The sequence below is a fragment of the Carcharhinus amblyrhynchos genome, chromosome 33, assembly GCF_965287045.1.
Source record: "Carcharhinus amblyrhynchos chromosome 33, sCarAmb.v2.hapA, whole genome shotgun sequence".
Lineage (NCBI taxonomy): Eukaryota > Metazoa > Chordata > Chondrichthyes > Carcharhiniformes > Carcharhinidae > Carcharhinus > Carcharhinus amblyrhynchos.
The window spans coordinates 8,451,277-8,469,930 of NC_137356.1; the positions used below are offsets into that span (position 1 = coordinate 8,451,277).

The following is an 18,654-nucleotide window of genomic DNA, read 5'->3' on the forward strand; positions in this document are numbered from 1 at the left end:
ATTCACCACCATTTGTGTAAAAAAAAACTTGCCTCGCACATCTCCTCTAAACTTTTCCCCATGCACCTTAAGTGTATGTCCCCTAGTACTTAACCTTTCTACCCTAAACTGTCTGTGTCCATGTTAAAATGTTGTGTTTGATGATGAGGGAGTGTACGTGGTGTTTCCTGTATTTACAATGCATTTCACTGCATAGTAATAACCAGTATTTTTTACAGACTTTTCAAGTGTTGGTGTGCAGACTAGCAGAAGGTGGGAGAGGAAGTATTTATCCCATGCCATAATATGTTGTAAAATTTGTTATTTGCTGACCAAGTCATATTGAACCTCTCTCATCCCCTCTTTTCGTTTACAGGGTATACCTGATACTTCAGTGCAGGAGAGTGTAATGACTCAAGAGGGTCTCGAATCTGATGCATTAAATAACCCAGAACAGCCAGGTAAGCAATACTGTGCACAGTTGTGCTTACAAGTAAATTCTGATGCACAATCATCGGCCTGAAACATTAATTCTGGTTCTCTTCCCCTATGTAGTGGCAGAGTAGTTAGCGGTGCTGCCTCACAGCAGAAACTGATAGCCAAGTTCCGCACACATGAGGACGGCCTCAACCGGGATCTTGGGTTCATGTCATACCATCTGTATTCCTCATGACTTGCCTGGGCTTGCAAAACCTCACTAACTGTCCTGGCTGGAGACAATACACATCTCTTTAACCTGTGCTTAACCCTCTCTCCACTCGCATTGTCTGTACCTTTAAGACTTGATTACCTGTAAAGACTTGCATTCCAACCATTATCTTGGAAATTGAGTTTGCCTATATATGCCTTGTTTGTGAACACAACTCCCACTCACCTGACGAAGGGGCAGTTCTCCAAACATCTTGTGGCTCGTACTAGCAAATTATCCTGTTGGACTTTAACCTGGTGTTGTGAGACTTCTTACTGTGCCTCACAGCGCTAGGGACCCGGGTTTGATTCCAGCCTTGGGTCACTTTCTGTGTGGAGTTGGCACGTTCTCCCCATGTCTGCGTAGGTTTCCTCCGGGTGCTCCGGTTTCCAAAAGACATGCTGGTTAGGTACATTGGCCGTGCTGAATTCTCCCCCAGTATACCCGAACAGGCACCGGAGTGTGGCGACGAGGGAATTTTCACAGTAACTTCATTGCAATGTTAATGTCAGCCTACGCGTGACACTAATAAATAAACTTTAACTTTATAGGAGCTGAGTTGAGTCCCACTGACCTGCACCCGGACCATATCCCTCCACACCGCTCTCATCCATGTACCTGTCCAAGTTTTTCTTAAATGTTAAAAGTGAGTCCACTGTCACCACTTCATCTGGCAGCTCATTCCACCCTCCCACCACTCTCTGTGTGAAGAAGCCCCCCTAATATTCCTTATTAACTTCAGACTAAAGAAGGAAGACGGTAGAAGAGAGTATGTCCAGGGTGCTTGGGGTCCTTGATAATGCTGGCTGCTTTGCCGAGGCAGCGGGAAATGTAGACGGAGTCAACTCTGTAACTAACGGCACTGTGGGTGCATTTATAACTCAGAGACTGCAGCAGTTCCAAGAAGGCAGCTCACCACCACCACCTTGAGGGTAATTAGGGATGGGTAACAGATGCCACCCTTGCTCATGTTCTATGACGTGAGAAGATAGTTCAGTTGGACAAGCCTATTGCCACCTATAAATTGTTTGAGAATTTCACTTGGATCATACCATTTTAATTAATTATAGTTTTCAGTTCTGGTCATCACGCTACCAGAAGGGAGTGGAGGCCTTGGAGCGGGTACAGAAAAGATTTACCAGGATACTGTCTGGTATGGAGGGCATTAGCTATGAGGGAAGGTTGGAGAAACTTGGCTCACTGGAATGGTGGAGGTTGAGGGGCGGCCTGATGGAAATCTACAAGATTATGAGAGGCATGGACAGAGTGGATAGTCAGAAGCTTTTTCCCAGGGTGGAAGATCAATTACTAGGGGGCACAGGTTTAAGGTGCGAGGGGCAAGGTTTAAAGGAGATGTACAAGGCAGATTTTTTTTTTACGCAGAGAGTGGTGGGAGCCAGGAACTCATTGCTGGGGGAGGTAGTGGAAGCGGATACAGTAGTGAGTTTTAAGGGGCATCTTGACAAATACATGAATAGGATGGGAATAGAGGGATATGCCTGGAAGGGTCAGGTGTTTTAGTTCAAATGGGCAGCATGGTCGGTGCAGGCTTGAGGGCGGCTGAAGGGCCTGTTCCTATGCTGTAATTTTCTTTGTTCTTTGTGATGTCCTGAAAGCTGCCACTAGCCGAAGGCTAACCCCATTTTGTTGCACTTCGCTTCTTGCCTTGGGCCACCTTGTCTGTTCCCGTAGTTCAGGAATTTAAGAGTTTGGTACAGATAATATATTCACCATTCTATGGCTGTTTCTCCAGTCAGACTGCCTGACTCAAAACACTTCTTGTCAATAAAAAACAATTGCCTTTCTTCCTTCCTTTTTCCACCTAGCTGAGAGCCCTTTGGAATTCCTTCGAGATCTGCCCCAGTTCCAGAACATGAGGCAGGTACTGCAGCAGAATCCTTCAATGTTACCAGCCTTGCTTCAGCAGCTGGGTAGAGAGAACCCACAGCTACTACAGGTAAGGGCAAAAAGCCATCATGTCCTTTTGTGCATTGATTACAATCATCTAATTTCAGACGTCAATGGTGCAGGAAAGGTGGGTGGGTATACTTGAAGTTAACCTGCGCCAATAGGACAGATTCCTAATGGTGGTACAATGGTTAGCACTGCTGCCTCACAGCGCGATGGACAGCATGGTGGCACAGTGGTTAGCACTGATGCCTCAGTGCAATGGGTGGCATGGTGGCACAGTGGTTAGCACTGCTGCTTCACAGTGCCAGCAATCAGGGTTCAATTCTTCTCTTGGGTGATTGTCTGTGTGGAGTTTGCACTTTCTCTCTGTATCTGCATGGGTTTCCTCCCACAGTCTGTGCATTGGCCATGCTCAATTCTCCTTCAGTGTGCCCTAACAGCTGTTGGAGTGTGACGATTAGGGGATTTTCACAGTAATTTTGTTACGGTGTTAATGTAAGCCAACTCGTGACACTAATAACTAAACTAAGTCGTGTGCCTAGCTAAAGGAGTAAAGTGAGACAATTCCGCATGCACTGAGTGATCAGTTTGTGGAATGGGGGTAGAAAACCTGGAAACTTAGATTGTGATGCGTGGGAAATGTAGAGTTTTTATTCTGGCTGAACTAAGTAAGAGGTTTGGCCTTACACAATATATCTTGGCACTGTAGTTTCTCACTTCAGTGAATGCAAAAAAAACATATAATTGTGATGATACTGTGCTGTTGATATATTTTGTGTTTCTGTAGTATGTTTAAAGTTCAGTTTTTTTCTATAGGCAGTCGGTATGTCTGGAGGGAATGCAAATCCGATGCTGGGGAAGCAGGATAATTACTCATTTTAACCATGTAGTGTTAATTTAGGAGAAGAGCTAATGGGCTCTTGTTTACAAGAGAAAAGGTCCTCTGGGTTATTTTGATTAAAGGAATGAAGTTAAGTTTAGATATACAGGGTCATAAGATTGTGTTCAATGGGAGGAGCTAGGTCTGTTGAGTTTGTTTTAGTTTTGAGTTGCAGTTGAAGCCTAGTTGAAGTGAGAAGGATTTTTGCAGGCTTCTTGGAACTCCATATCTCTCTGAAAATAAGTATGCTTGAGCACAGTGGTTAGCACTGCTGCCTCACAGTTCCAGGGATCGGGATTCAATTCTGGCCTTGGGTGACTGCCTGTATGTGGAGTTTATATGTTCTGCTCCATGTCTGCATGGGGTTTCCTCCCACAGTCCAAAGATGTGTGCATTAAGTGGATTGGCCGTGCTAAAATTGCTCCTCGGTGTCAGGGGGTTTAGCGGGGTAAATATGTGGGGTTACAGGGATAAGGTCTGGGTAGAATTGTTGTTGGTGCAGGCTTGATGGGCTTAATGGTCACTTTCTGCACTGTAGTGGTTCTATGATTCTCTATTTAAAGTGGGTTTTAGGTCTATGTTGCTCATTTGGAACTGAAATAGTGATAAGTTAGAAATTAAAGTTTTTTTTTCATGTTTAACAATTGTTCAACTATTAAGAGTTAAACTGCTTCATTTTGTTCACTAAATGTTTTGATAAAGGTTTTTCCAATAAAAGGTATCTAATTTGTCAGTGAAATTGCCCCTGGAGCGAAGCATTCTTTCCACACATTTATGCCAGAACAGAAAAAGTCCAGCCTGACTTCATATTATGCTTGGAGTGCTGATTATGGAACATTAATAAATAGGAATATGTAATCGGTTGTGTTAACTTAGCCTTAAAGCATCAGTCCTGTGTGGAATATTACTTTCAGTATTACACATTGTGACAGGAGAGTTGTTTTATCTAATAATCCAGGGAAGAGGCTTAATAATAATTCCATGTTGCTTCAGTGTTCTGGTGTAATTTGATTATTTTTGATCAGTGATTATTTCTTTCAAATCTGAAGTTTTTTGAATGAACTTGCCTTGCATTAAGTTGATCTTTCTCTACACCCTCACTATGACTGTAACACTACATTCTGCACCCTTTCCTTTCCCTCTGTATGAATGGTATGCTTTATCTGCATAATGTGCAAGAAACAATACTTTTCGCTGTGTTAGATCGTTTGTTAGATCAGGTTTAAAGTCCAAAAGTGTGCAGGTTAGATGGATTGACCATGCTAAATTGCCCCTTAGTGTCGGGGAGACTAGCTACAGTAAATGCATGCAGTTATGGGGCTAGGGCCTGGGTGAGACTGTGATTGGTGTAGACTTGATGGGCTGAATGGCCTCCTTTTGCATTGTTGGATTCTATGAAAATTTGTTTGGCAGATTAATGCTTTCTTTTTATAGAGAGCGAGTTTTTTTTAATATGCGAGTGGCATTAGCATAGCCCCTTTTTACTGTTCCATAGTTGCCTCGAGGTTATTAGGAATCGACTACTTGGCATTGTTCATGATCATTCACACCAGCCTGTAAAGGTGGCACAGTGGTTAGCACTGCTGCCTCACAGTGCCAGGGACCCTGGTTCGATTCCCAGTTTTTAGTCACTGTCTCTGAAGTTTGCACGTCCTCCCCATGTCTGCGTGGGTTTCCTCCCATAGTCTGAATGATGTGCTGATTAGGTGCATTGACCCGAACAGGCGCCAGAGTGTGGTGACTAGGGGGATGTCACGGTAACTTAATTGCAGTGTTAATGTAAGCCTTACTAGTGACTAATAAATTAACATTTAAAAGGATACTTTACCCAGATCGTATCCCTGTAACCCCACATATTTACTCCACTAATCCCCCTTGGGTACACATCATGAAATAGGAAGGGACAATTTAGTGTGGCCAATCCACTTAACCTGCACCTCTGTGAATGGCAGGGTGGCATAGTGGTTAGCACTGCTGTTTCACAGTGCTAGGGACCTGGGTTCGATTCCTGGCTTGAGTCACTGTCTGTGTGGAGTTTGCATGTTCTCCCCTTGTCTGTGTGGGTTTTCTCCGGGTTCTCTGGTTTCCTCCCACAGGCCAAAGGAGTCCAGGTTAGGTGGATTGGCCATGCTAAATTGCCCGTTAGTGTCAGGGTGTGCTAGCTAGGGTAAATGCATGGGGATATGGGGATAGGGCCTGGGTGATATTGTAGTCAGTGCAGGCTTGATGGGCCAAATCGCTGCCTCCTGGACTGTAGGAACTCTTTGATCTTTGGACTGTGGGAGGAAATCAACGCAGACATGGGTGAATGTGCGAATGTGCGAACTCTACACAGATTCCAAAGCTGGAATCGAACCTGGGTCCCTGGCTCTGTGAAGCAGCAGTCTAACTACTGTGCCACCATACTGCCTTTGATAGCATCACCTTTGCTTAGTTAATAAATCTGGAAAGCTAGTAACGATGACCATGATGATCGTTGTAAAAACTCAACTTGTTCACCAATGTCCCTTTAGAGAAGGAAACCTGCTGTCCTTGTTTGGTTTGTGATTCCCGACCCACAGCAATGAAACAGCCTCTCAAGCCACTCAATTCCAGGGCAGATAGGGGTGGGAAACAGATGCTGGCCTTGCCAGCGCTGCCCACATCCCGTGAAAGAGTAAACAAGACAACTCACAAGAACTGTCTGTGGGTCCGTTCTGTGTGCACATTGGCTGCTTTGCTTGTCAACGGAACAGTCACTACTCTTCACAAGTGACGCAATGGTTGCGAAATGCCTTGAGATGATTTAAAACTTTGACTGCTTCATTTTCTTAATGAGTAAACCGTAACATACAGGAGCAGAATCAGGCCACTCCATTGAGTCTGCTCTGCCATTCAATCATGGCTGATGTGTTTCCTAACCCCATTTCCTGTCTTTTTCCTGTAACCTTTGATCCCCTTACGAATCAAGAACGTATCTATCTCTGTCTGAAAGACGCTCAATGACCTGGCCTCCACAGCCTTCTGTGGCAACGAATTCCACGGATTCACCACTCTCTGGCTGAAGAAATTCCTCCTCATCTTGGTTTCATAGAATCCCTCCATGCAGGAGGAGGCCATTTGGCCCATTGAGTCTGCATCGACCACAGTTCTACTCAGGCCCTATCCTCATAACCTTACTTATTCACCCTACTAACTTCCTGACACTAAGGGTCAACTTAGCATGGCCAATCATCCTAACCTGCACATCTTTGGACTGTGGGAGGAAACCAGAGCATCTGGAGGAAACCCACACAGACACGGGGAGAATGTGCAAACTCTGCACAGGCAGTGACCCAAGTCGGGAATTGAACCCAGGTCCCTGGTGCTGTGAGGCAGCAGTGTGAACTACTGTGCCACCCACTCCTAAGGGTCGTCCCTTTACTCTGAGGCTGTGACCTCAGATCTTAGTTTGGCCTATTAATGAAAACATCTTGCCCACGTCCACTCTATCCAGGCCTTTCATTATTCTGTAAATTCCAATGAGGTTCCCCGTCTCATCCTTCTAATCTCCCATTGAGTACAAATTCAGAGTCATCAAACATTCATATATGTCAAGCTTTTTATTCCTGGGATGATTAGTAGCACGGTGGTTAGCACTGCTGCCTCACAGCGCCAGGGATCTTGGTTTGATTCTGGCCTCGGGTGGTTGTCTGTGTGGAGTTTGCATGCTTTCCCGTGTCTGTGTGGGTTTCTTCTGGGTGCTCTGGTTTCCTCCCACAGTCCAAAGCAGTGTTAGGTTGATTGGCCATGCTAAATTGATCCTAGTGATGAAGAGAGTAAATATATGGGGTTGCGGAAATAGGGTTTGGGTGGGATTGTGGTCTGTGCAGACCTCGATGGACCTTCTGCACTGTAGGATTCTATCATTATTCTCATGAACCTTCTCTGCACCCTCTCCAGGGCTAGCACACCTTCTTTGGATACGGGGCCCAAAAATGCTCACAATATTCCAAATGTGGTCTGATCAGACCATTATAAATTGTTCCATTGGTAAGATGCAGCATGGGTTCAGGAAGGGAAAGTCATGTTTGACTACTTTGGTGGAATTCTTTGGGAATGTTACATGGACAATGGGGAATGTGGATGTGGTGTATCTGGATTTTCAGAAGGCATTTGTCAAAGTGGCCCAGCAAAGACTGCTACATAAGATAAAGATGCATGGTGTTATGGGTAATGTATTAGCATGGATAGAGGATTCGTTAACTAACAGAAAGCAAACAGTGGGGGTAAATGGGTGTTTCTCTGGTTAGCGATCAGTGACTAGTGGTGTGTCTCAGGGATCAGTGTTGGGCCGCGATTGTTTACAATTTACATAGATGATTTGGGGTTGGGGACCAAGTGTAGTGTGTCAAAATTTGCAGATGACACTAAGATGAATGGCAGAGCAAAGTGTGCAAAGGATACTGGAAGTCTGCAAAGGGATATAGATAGTCTAAGTGAGTGGCCGAGGGTCTGGCAGATGGAGTACAATGTTGGTAAATGTGAGGTCATCCATTTTGGATAGCAAAAATGGACTATTATTTAAATGGTAAAAAATTACAGCATGATGCTGTGCAGAGGGACCTGAGTGTCCTTGTGCAAGAATCACAAGGAGTTGGTTTGCAGGTGCAGCAGGTAATTAAGAAGGCAAATGGAATTTTGTCTTTCATTGTTAGAGGGATGGAGTTTAAAAACAGGGAAGTTATGTTGCAGCTGTATAAGGTGTTGGTGAGGCCACACCTGGAGTACTGTGTACAGTTTTGGTCGTCTTACTTGAGAAAGGATATACTGGCACTGGAGGGGGTGCAGAGGAGATTCACTGGGTTGATTCTGAAGTTGAGAGGGTTTGGCTTATGAGGAGAGACTGAATAGACTGGGGCTATACTCATTGGAATTCAGAAGAATGAGGGAAGTTCTTTTAGAAACATATAAGATGATGGAGGAAATAGAGAAGATAGAAGCAGGAAGTTGTTTCCACTGGAGGGTGAAACTAGAACTAGGAGCATGGCCTCAAAATAAGGGGAAACAGATTTAGGACTGAGTTGAGGAGGAACTTTTTCACACAGAATTGTGAATCTGTGGAATTCCCTCCCAGTTGAGGCTACCTCATTGAATGTTTTTTAAGGCAAGGATAAATAAATTTTTGAACAGTAAAGGAATTAAGGGTTATGGTGAGTGGGAGGGTAAGTGGAGCTGAGTCCATGAAAAGATCAGCCGTGATCTTATTGAATGGCGGAGCAGGCTTGAGGGGCCAGGTGGCCTACTCCTACTCCTAGTTCGTATGTTCTTGTAAAGCCTCAGCAGTACATCCCTGCCTCAGTGCCTCTCCCCCCCCATTAAACAGACATTTTCCTAGTCTTCATACCGATATTTCTTTTGATAAATGCCACTAAAGCTCAAGTTAATCAGTTATGGTGTGCTTCTGGCCCGGAGTGACTGCATCGTTCGGTGTCAAAATGAATTCCTTGTGTGTGGCAGGCTTGTCAATATTTTGATGGGATAGTGTTCTCTGGCAAATGCGAGTATAATAATCGGCAATGATTTCCTTCTTTGCAGCAAATCAGCCAACACCAAGAACAGTTCATCCAGATGTTGAATGAGCCTGTGGACGATGCTGCTGAGATTGAAGGGGAGATGGGAGCAGTTGGAGAGGATTCATCGCAGTCGAGCTACGTTCAGGTTACACCCCAAGAGAAAGAAGCCATAGAACGGGTCAGTGAGAACGGCAAATAAATGTAGCTAAACCGGATGAGATCTTTTCATAAAATTGAAAACATCTTTCCGCCCTACTCTTACATTAAGCAGGAAATTAGGGCGGCATGGCAGTTAGTACTGCTGCTTCACAGCGCCAGTGACTCGGATTCGATTCCCGGCCTGGGTGATAGTCTGTGTGGAGTCTGAACCTTCTCGCTGTGTCTGATCAGGTTTCCTCCAAATGCTCCAGTTTCCTCCCACAGTCTGAAAGATGTACGGGTTAGGTGGATTGGCCATGTTAAATCGCTGCTTAGTGTCAGGGGGCTAGCCAGGGTAAATGCATGGGTTAGGGCCTGGGTGAGGTTATGATCGGTATAGGCTTGATGGGACAAATGGCCTCCTCCTGCACAGTAGGGATTCTTTGATTCTAACTCCTACAAATTGGGTATTCAGTAATTGATCATTTACTCAGATCTCTCATCAACACATTATCCAAAAGTGATGTGATTTTGTTCTTTATTTTCCCTCCTCCTCTTTCTGAGAGTACTGACTAAGAATCATAGAGTCCCAACAATGCAGAAGGAGGCCATAAGGCCCATCGAGCCTGCACTGACCAACAACGATCCCAACATGGCCCTATCTCCGTAACCCATGCTAGCCCCTAAGGGGCAATTTAGCATGGCCAATCCACCTAACCTGCGCATCTTCGGACTGTGGGGGGAAACCGGAGAAAACCCATGCAGACATGGGGAGAACCTGCAGACTCCCCACAGACAGTGACCCAAGGCCGGAATTGAACTTGGGTCCCTGGCACTATGAGGCAGCAGTGCTAACCACTGCGCCACTCTATGTTGGTTATGTTTACACAAAGTGCCAGTACTTTTCCCTAGAAGAGTATCATCAGGCTGTTACAGCTAAACCCATCCTAACCTTGCCCAATGTTGATGTACATCACTAGCAGAGTCATAGGCAACATTCCCGCGGATGTCCCTTCACTATGCATTGCCCGTTTGTTGTACAAGTTCACATGCTGTACTGTCCCCTGTTCCCTTTAAAGGGGCCACTCTTGTGTGTGACCCATTAATCCGCGGTAGCGCACTTGGGGTGGTGATGGCCTAGTGGTATTATCGCTAGTCTATTAATCCAAAAGCTCAACTAATGTTCTGGGGACTTGGATTTGAATCCCGCTATGGCAGACACTGGAATTTGAATTCAATAAAAAATATCTGAAATTAAGAATCTACTAATGACCATGAAACCATTGTCAGAAAAACCCATCTTGTTCACTAATGTCCTTTAGGGAAGGAAATCTGCTGTCCTTACCCGGTCTGGCCTACATATGACTCCAGAGCCACAGCAATGTGGGTGACTGTCAATTGCCCTCAGGTGACTAGGGATGGGCAATAAATGTTGGCCCAGCCAGCGACACCCAAGTCCCATGAATGAGTTAAAAAAAAAAACTCCCTATTGCTGCCTGGCTACGCACCCGCGCAGAGGGAAGATTAGTCACTGGCAGGGGCGCGGGTAAAGGAACTCGCTCTGAGCCTCGTTACCTTTCCTAACCTAGAGCTGCTGGGGTCCATTTTAGCATCTCAGATGCCCTTTGAATAAGAGCAATGATACAACTCAACACAACCCAGCAGTCTTTTCGTGTCTATTTGTTCTGTACTATGTGAATGATCCAGTTCTTCATTTCAGACTGAGAGGCACCCAGCAGGTTGATGGATAGTGAGGAGAGATGGTTCCCCACTTGTGGTAATGTTTAGTCAGGGGCTGCAATTCACGGTGGCCATCCAGCTTTCTACTGAATCTCAAACTCCATTCTCTTGTAATCCTGTGAAGGCAGAAATTGTCCCTACTTCTAAATATAATATTTTTAAGTGTGTGTGTGTTAGATAGAATCATAGAATCCTTACAGTGCAGAAAGAGGCCTATCGAGCCTGTATCGACAACAATCCCATCCAATCCCTATTCCCGTATCTTCACACATTTACCCTGCTAATCTCCCTGACACTAAGGGGCATTTAGCATGGCCAATCCACTTAACTGCACATCTTTGGAGTGGGGAGGAAACCCACACAGACACGAGAAGAACTGCAAACTTCACACAGTCATCTAAGGCTGGGATTGAACCGAGTCCCTGCTGCTGTGAGGCTGCAGTTCTAACCACTGTGCTGAGACATATTTCTTCACTGAAGACTGGAACTGTTTTTCTCTTGGCTGTTGTCCAGTGTTATTGCAGTAGTTTTCAATAAAAGGTACTGCACTTCCAAAGTACAACTGCAGAAAAGCAACGTATGGACTCACTCTGGCTGGATGACTCAGTCTGGATAAAGGGGATAGGGTAGATGGCAGAATATTGTTAAGCTTCAATCCAATCAGATGACACAAGTCACGAGTGAAGCTTGAGCAGTATGTTAGTTCTTTCTCTTCCCTTCATTTGTTCTTGGAGAAAGCCTCGCAGCCAGCACTAAGAGTCCAGCACAATGGTTACATATTAACTGGAGCAGCTAAATATGGCAGCTTACCCTCCCTGTGAAATATTTGTGAAAGAATTTTTAACAAAAAGGCAGAAGTTCTCACAAACGTGTTCTGGTGCCAGCCCACAATCTATTGAATTCATATAGGGGGAAGGTGATGGCCTAGTGGTATTATTGTTAGATTATTAATCCAGGAACCCAGCTAATGTTCTGGGGACACGTGTTCAAATCCCACCATGGCAGATGGTGGAATTTAAATTCAATAAAAAATAGCTGGAATTAAGAATCTACTGATGACCATGAAACCATTGTTAGAAAAACCCATCTGGTTCACTGATGTCGTTTAGGGAAGGAAATCTGCCATTCTTATGCGGTCTGGTTGACGTGAGACACCAGAGTCACAGCCATGGGGTTGACTTTCAACTGCCTTCCATGGGTAACTAGGGATGGGCAATAAATGCTGGTCACAGCAATGGGGTTGACTCTCAACTGCCCTCCAAGGGCAACTAGGGACAGGCAATAAATGCTGGCCAGTCACTGACACCCATGCCCCACGAATGAAAAACAAAAAAATCTTGTCACTAGTCACTGTGGGATTGAACTCTCAATCTCTGGTTTATAAAGAAAAGTGAAGCAGTGGAACAGGCCCTCTGGCCCTCCAAGCCCCTGCTGATGCCCTAACTGTACTTAAAAAAAAACCTTTGCCCTTACTCAGGCCATATCCCTCTATTCCCTCCCTATCCATGGACCCATCCAGATGCCCCTTAAATGTTGCTAATGTGCCTGCTTCCACCACCACCTCTGGCAGCAATTTCCAGACACCTACCACTCTCTGCATGAAAAATCTCCCCCTGCACATCTCCCTTAAACCCACCCCCTCTCACCTTGAACCTGTGCTTCCTTGTAATTGGCACTTCCACCCTGGGAAAAACCCTTTGTCTATCGACTTTGTGTGTGCTGTTCATAATTTTGTAGACCTCTGTCAGGTCTCCCCTCAGCCTCTGTTTTTCCAGTGAAAACAATCCTAGTTTATTCAACCTTGTAGCCAACATTCTTGAGACCAGGCAACGTCTTTGCACTCTCTCCAAAGCTTCCATGTCCTTCTGGTAGCGTGGCAACCAGAACTGCATGCAAAACTCCACATGTGGCTTAACCCAAGGCTTTATAAGTTGCAACATGATTTCTCAACTCTTGTAGTCAATGTCCCATAAATTACCATGCCTATCTGAATGCTGATAACAGATGCTGGGCTGTGAGGAACTTTTATTCGAGATCTTCACAAAGGAGGGTCCAATATCACTGATGGCAGCCACTGCTTTAGATAGGATGGGTGAACTGTGATGCAGCTGTTCCAATCTGGGAAATGTTGGTAATTTGGATGGAAAGGTAGGGTCTGTGGGCAGTGCTCAGTGTATGCTATTGTTTGTACCTTAACAAATTCAGACTTGGGAGGAGATTAGTTTAGGTGTCACTAATGATGGCAATTGTGAACTTCTGGAATTTATTTAGTTTCTTTCTGGACTCGGATAGGAATTTTCCAGACCTTTTCTCCCTCTGAAGTTTCTTTTTACCCCACCAACCCTGGGAGTTAGTTATTGTTCCCAGTGGTTGCGAGATTGGTGTCAGCGTTGCATTGTTAAGGTCAGTATGATGGTTCTGATGGTCTTTCCCCAACACTTGAGGGTGAGCCTCAGATCAGAGAATCCTAATAGTGCAGAAAACCATTCGGCCCATTGAGTCTGTGGTGAGTCTCTGACAAAGCATCTTACTCAGGCCCCCTCCCGCTTGCCCTATCCCCGTAACCCCAAAATTTACCTTGACTAGTTATTTTAACCTACACATCTTTGGACACTAAGGGTCAATTTACATGGCCAATTCACTTAACCTGCACATCTTTGGTCTGTGGGGAGAAAGCGGAGTACCTGGAGGAAACCCATGCAGACATGGGTGGAATGTGCAGACTCCACACAGTCACCTGAGGCTGGAATTGAACCCAAGTCCCTGGTGCTGTGAGGCAGCATTGCTAATCACTGTGTCTATGCACCACCAAGGGTTTATTCATTCATGGGATGTGGGTGTCGCTGGCTGGCCAGCATTTATTGCCCATCCCTAGTTGCCTGAGGGCAGTTGAGAGTCAGCCACATTGCTGTGGTTGCTATGGTGCAGAGGGACCTGGGGGTCCTTGTGCATGAGTCACAAAAACCCAGTCTGCAGGTGCAGCAGGTGATCAGGAAGGTGAATGGGATGCTGGCCTTTATAGCGAGGGGGATAGAATATAAAAGCAGCGAGGTCTTGCTGCAACTGTACAGGGCACTGGTGAGGCCGCAGCTGGAGTACTGTGTGCAGTTTTGGTCGCCGTACTTGCGCAAGGATGTTTTGGCCTTGGAAGGAGTGCAGAGGAGGTTCACTAGGCTGATATCAGAGATGAGCGGGTTGGACTATGAAGAGAGGCTGAATAGACTGGGTCTGTACTCGTTGGAGTTTAGAAGGATGAGGGGGGTATCTTATAGAGACGTATAAGATAATGAAAGGGATGGATAGGGTAGAGGTAGAGAGATTCTTCTCGCTCAGAAAGGACAGCAGGACTAGAGGGCACAGCCTCAAGATAAGGGGGGGCAGTTTAGAACGGAGTTGAGGAGGAACTTCTTTACTCAAAGGGTGGTGAATCTCTGGAATTCTCTGCCTGTTGAAGTAGTGGAGGCTGCCTCGCTAAATATATTTAAGACATGGGTAGGCAAGGGAATTGAGGGGTATGGGGAGAAAGCGGGAAGTGGAACTGATCCACTTCAGATCAGCCATGATCTTATTGAATGGCGGGGCAGGCTCGAAGGGCTAGATGGCCTACTCCTGCTCCTATTTATTATGTTCTCCTATTTATTATGTTCTCCTATTTATTATGTTCTCCTATTTCTTATGTTCTCCTATTTCTTATGTTCTCCTATTTCTTATGTTCTGTGGCTGTGGCGTCACATGTAGGCCAGACTGGGTAAGGATGGCAGATTTCCTTCCCTAAAGGACATTAGTGATGAATTTATCACACGGACATCTCTGGCAGGCTGCATTTGCAGAAATAGTTACTGATGGATATAAATCCTTCGAGTGATTTCTTTTTGCTCCATTCATGTCCTCATGGGGCAGGCGTCTGCTGGGTAGGGTTATACAGGTACCAGTTGTCTCACTGGCTCCTTATTCAGTGACCATCTTGTGCAGTTCTGTAGACAGACTTGCCTTTCCTGACAGCCCTCCACATCACTGCCTCTGGCTGATCACCCGATAGCAATGTGGAATGACAGTCCTACTTTGTTATCTTCTCTGTACCTCCTCCTGGGTAAAAGACAATTGCAGTTTCAGCCCTGACCCTATAAGATGAGATCAGCTAAGTCAGCACAGTGCAGCGATCGATGAATCTGTTTGCGAGTATAAGACAATACTTCCATTACATTGATAGCGTTAGGATCTGATTATAGTCAGCAGGTCATTACAAACAATCAGTTGCTCATTCATAATTTATTTTTTATCTCTTTAAATAATGGGGAAAAAAGATTGAAGGCAAACATGAACTAATATTTAAATTCAGTCTTTGTTACTCAACGTCTGAATTTCAGGATGTCTCCCGAATTCATTAGTCCCACTCGAAGCCTGCCTGTTTTGGATTTGTCATTTCAAATTTTGCAGCATTTGCAGTTTGCTTTTTTTTAAATCTCTCTCTCCTTTGTGAATCCCAACATGGCCCGCATCCCACCTAATAAAATGCTGCGGATGCTGGAATCTGAAACTAAAACAGAAATTGCTGGAAGGCCTCAGCAAGTCTTGATAGCATCTGTGGAGAGGGAATAGAGCCAATGTTTGGAGTCAGGATCCAGTCTTGAAATGTTGGCTCTATTCTGTCTCTGCAAATGCTGTCAGACTTGCTGAGATTTTCCAGCAATTTCTGTCATGCTGTTGTTCCAGCCATTTCTGTATGTGCTTTTGTTAAGCACCCTTTCCACTTGTGTAACCCCTTCTGTCTGTCTGGAGTCTGCACATTCTCCCCATGTCTGCGTGGGTTTCCCCTGGGTGGGGTCTGGTTTCCTCTGAAAGACGTGCTGGTTAGGTGCATTGGCCATACTAAATTCTGCCTCAGTGTACCCGAGCGGGCGCCAGCGTGTGGCAACTAGGGGATTTTCACAGTAACTTCATTGCAGTGTTAATGTAAACTGACTTGTAACACTAATGAATAAACTTTAAACCCGAGCAGGCATTGCTGGAGTGTGGCGACTAGGGGATTTTCACAGTGACTTCATTGCAGTGTTAATGTAAGTCTTACTTGTAACTAATAAATAAACCTCAGCAGTTTATGTTGCAGAGTGTCCCTTTACATGTTGAATCTCCTAATATTGACCATAAGCCTGCTTGTGACACTAATAAGTAAAGTAAAACTATGTGAATGCACCTTCTTGTACTTGCTTGCCATTTGCTTTTTTCCCCTTTCTTTCGCACAGTTAAAAGCTCTGGGTTTCCCGGAAGGCTTAGTCATTCAGGCTTACTTCGCTTGCGAGAAGAACGAGAACCTGGCTGCAAACTTCTTGCTGCAGCAGAACTTCGACGATGAATGACGTACGGGGAAGAATCTTCCGGCACAGCTCAGAAATCTAAAAAAATCTGTTCCCCAGCGCCTGAACCGACTTGAGTAGAAGCGCTGTCACTCGGCTCCGTATATGAATAGATAGAAATAACTGCTAGAGACTGTACATTACGGTTCACGACGGGGGTGGGGGGGGGGGGGCTACAAATACAACTGATTTTAACCTGGGAGGCTACAAGTTGAAATGGGTGGGGGGAAGGGTTCTTAAATATTAAAAGCAAAAGTGCAAATATAACTTGTTCACTGAGTTTAAAGATTGGTTTTCGCCGCATACAATTCAAGATTGAATTCTCCCTCACGAACACGGGGAACGCCGGGGGGTGAGGGGTTGCGTGTGAGAGGATCAGTATTCGACTGTCTAAATAGTGAGAGCTTTTCCCATTAGTTTGTGAATCCCGGTGCACTGCCTATTCCAATAGCAGACGCCTCTCTGCCGACATGTACAAGGACAAATGGGTACTTGACTGGACCTTGTTACTAGTTTATCTTCTGCGCCTCTGTTTCCACGTTCATCCTTTCTTTGTGTTTAGTGGAGTGTCTTGCGTCTTGGAGCATCATGTGACAGCAGTAATGCAACCAAGTCGTCGCAACCACGTTGCAAAGTGGTTAATTTCTTGCACAATGGCTATGGTCTCTGGGCCAGCGGTGGGTGTGGGGGGGATATGTTATTTTCTTTCCTGTTATCCCACTTGGAAGGAATTAAGACAAATGGGATAGATCTTTGTTCCTTCGTGGTGTCATTATAGCTTTGCCATGACAAAGGCACCTGTCTTCAAGAGTTTCCATGTAATTAAAAGTTATTTTTAATTAATTTGGGATTGACGTGTGTTGACTTATTGCCCGAGTTACGGACAAGCATCACGTTGTGTGATATTGTTGGGTGGCCAGGCTGTAAAAAAAAAAGTCGTTTGCTTCCTATTCTGAGCAAAGTTCGCTGATCTCCAGAGACCGTCGTTAGGATGCTGTAGGCTCCACTAGGCTAAAGTACGGCACTCCTTCAGGTTACATACGGGTGTTATTTGAACAGAAAATTCTGGAAATGCATAGCAACTCTGGCAGCATCTGAGAAGAGAGACTGAGTGAGCTTTTCAAATCAGATGAAAATCATAGAATCCCTACTGTGCATGAGGCGACAGAGCATTTTTTTCCAAGCTTACCCCTCTCCCCATCCTCTTAACCCCATGCAGTTTACTCTGCTAATCCATCTAACCTATGCATCTTTGGAATCTGAGGGAAAATTTAGCATGGCCAATCCACCTAACCTGCAAATCTTTAGACACTGGGCAGCACGGTAGCACAATGGTTAGCACTGCTGCTTCACAGCTCCCCGGTCCTGGGTTCGATTCCCGGCTCGGGTCAGTGTCTGTGTGGAGTTTGCACATTCTCCTTGTGTCTGCGTGGGTTTTCTCCGGGTGCTCCGGTTTCCTCCCACAGTCCAAAGATGTGTGGGTTAGGTTGATTGGCCATGCTAAGAAATTGCCCCTTAGTGTCCAGGGATGCGTAGGTTAGAGGGATTAGTGGGTATAGGATATGGGGATAGGGCTTGGGTGGGATTGTGGTTGGTGCAGACTCGATGGGCCGAAGGGCCCCTTTCTGCACTGTAGGGTTCTATGATCTATGACTAAGGGGCAATTTAACATGGCCGATCCACCTAACCTAAATATTTTTGCTTACTAATGGACAATTTAGCATGGCCAATCCACCTAACCTAAATATTTTTGGATACTAAGGGGCAATTTAGCATGGCCAATCCACCTAACCTGCAAATCCTTAGACACTAAGGGACAATTTAGCATGGCCAATCCACCTAACCTGCACATCTGGATACTAAGGGACAATTTAGCATGGCCAATCCACCTAACCTGCACATCTGGATACTAAGGGGCAATTTTGCATGTCCAATCCACCTAACCTGCACATCTGGATACTAAGGGGCAATTTTGCATGTCCAATCCACCTAACCTGCATGTCTTTGGATACTAGGAGACAATTTAGCATGGCCAATCCACCTAACTTGCACATCTTTAGCGTTTGGGAGGAAACTGGAGCACCCGGAGGAAACCCACGCAGTCACGGAGAATGTGCGAACTCCACACAGACGGTCACCCAAGGCTGGAATTGAACCCGGGTCCCAGTCACTGTGAGGCAGCAGTGCTAGCCACCTGAAGCATTAATTCTGTTTCTCTCTCCACAGATGCTGCCAAACCTATTGAATATTTTCAGCACCTGCAGGATTTTGTTCTTGTATAAGGGTGTTAGCTGTGCCACCCAATGTCACTCCTGAGTCAGAAGGTCAAGCCCAGAAACCTAAGCACAAATCCAGGCTGACATTCCAGTTATGAAATTGAGGCACTCTTCGAAAGATCTCAGGACACTGCTTCAAGCAATTTCCCCATTA

The 18,654-nt window shown here is 45.4% G+C and overlaps 1 protein-coding gene across 1 annotated transcript in view; it reads left to right on the forward strand.

The window, feature by feature from the left end:
- The window catches only part of LOC145360890 (uncharacterized), a 56,742-nt gene extending 39,675 nt beyond the window's left edge, over positions 1-17,067 (forward strand). Inside the window, exons 15-18 of the mRNA XM_080216392.1 lie at positions 356-440; positions 2,494-2,624; positions 9,015-9,170; positions 16,114-17,067. Coding sequence (XP_080072518.1) covers positions 356-440; positions 2,494-2,624; positions 9,015-9,170; positions 16,114-16,227 — 486 coding nt within the window. The 3' untranslated portion in view covers positions 16,228-17,067. The remainder of the gene's footprint in view (positions 1-355; positions 441-2,493; positions 2,625-9,014; positions 9,171-16,113) is intronic.
- Positions 17,068-18,654: the final 1,587 nt, after the last annotated feature.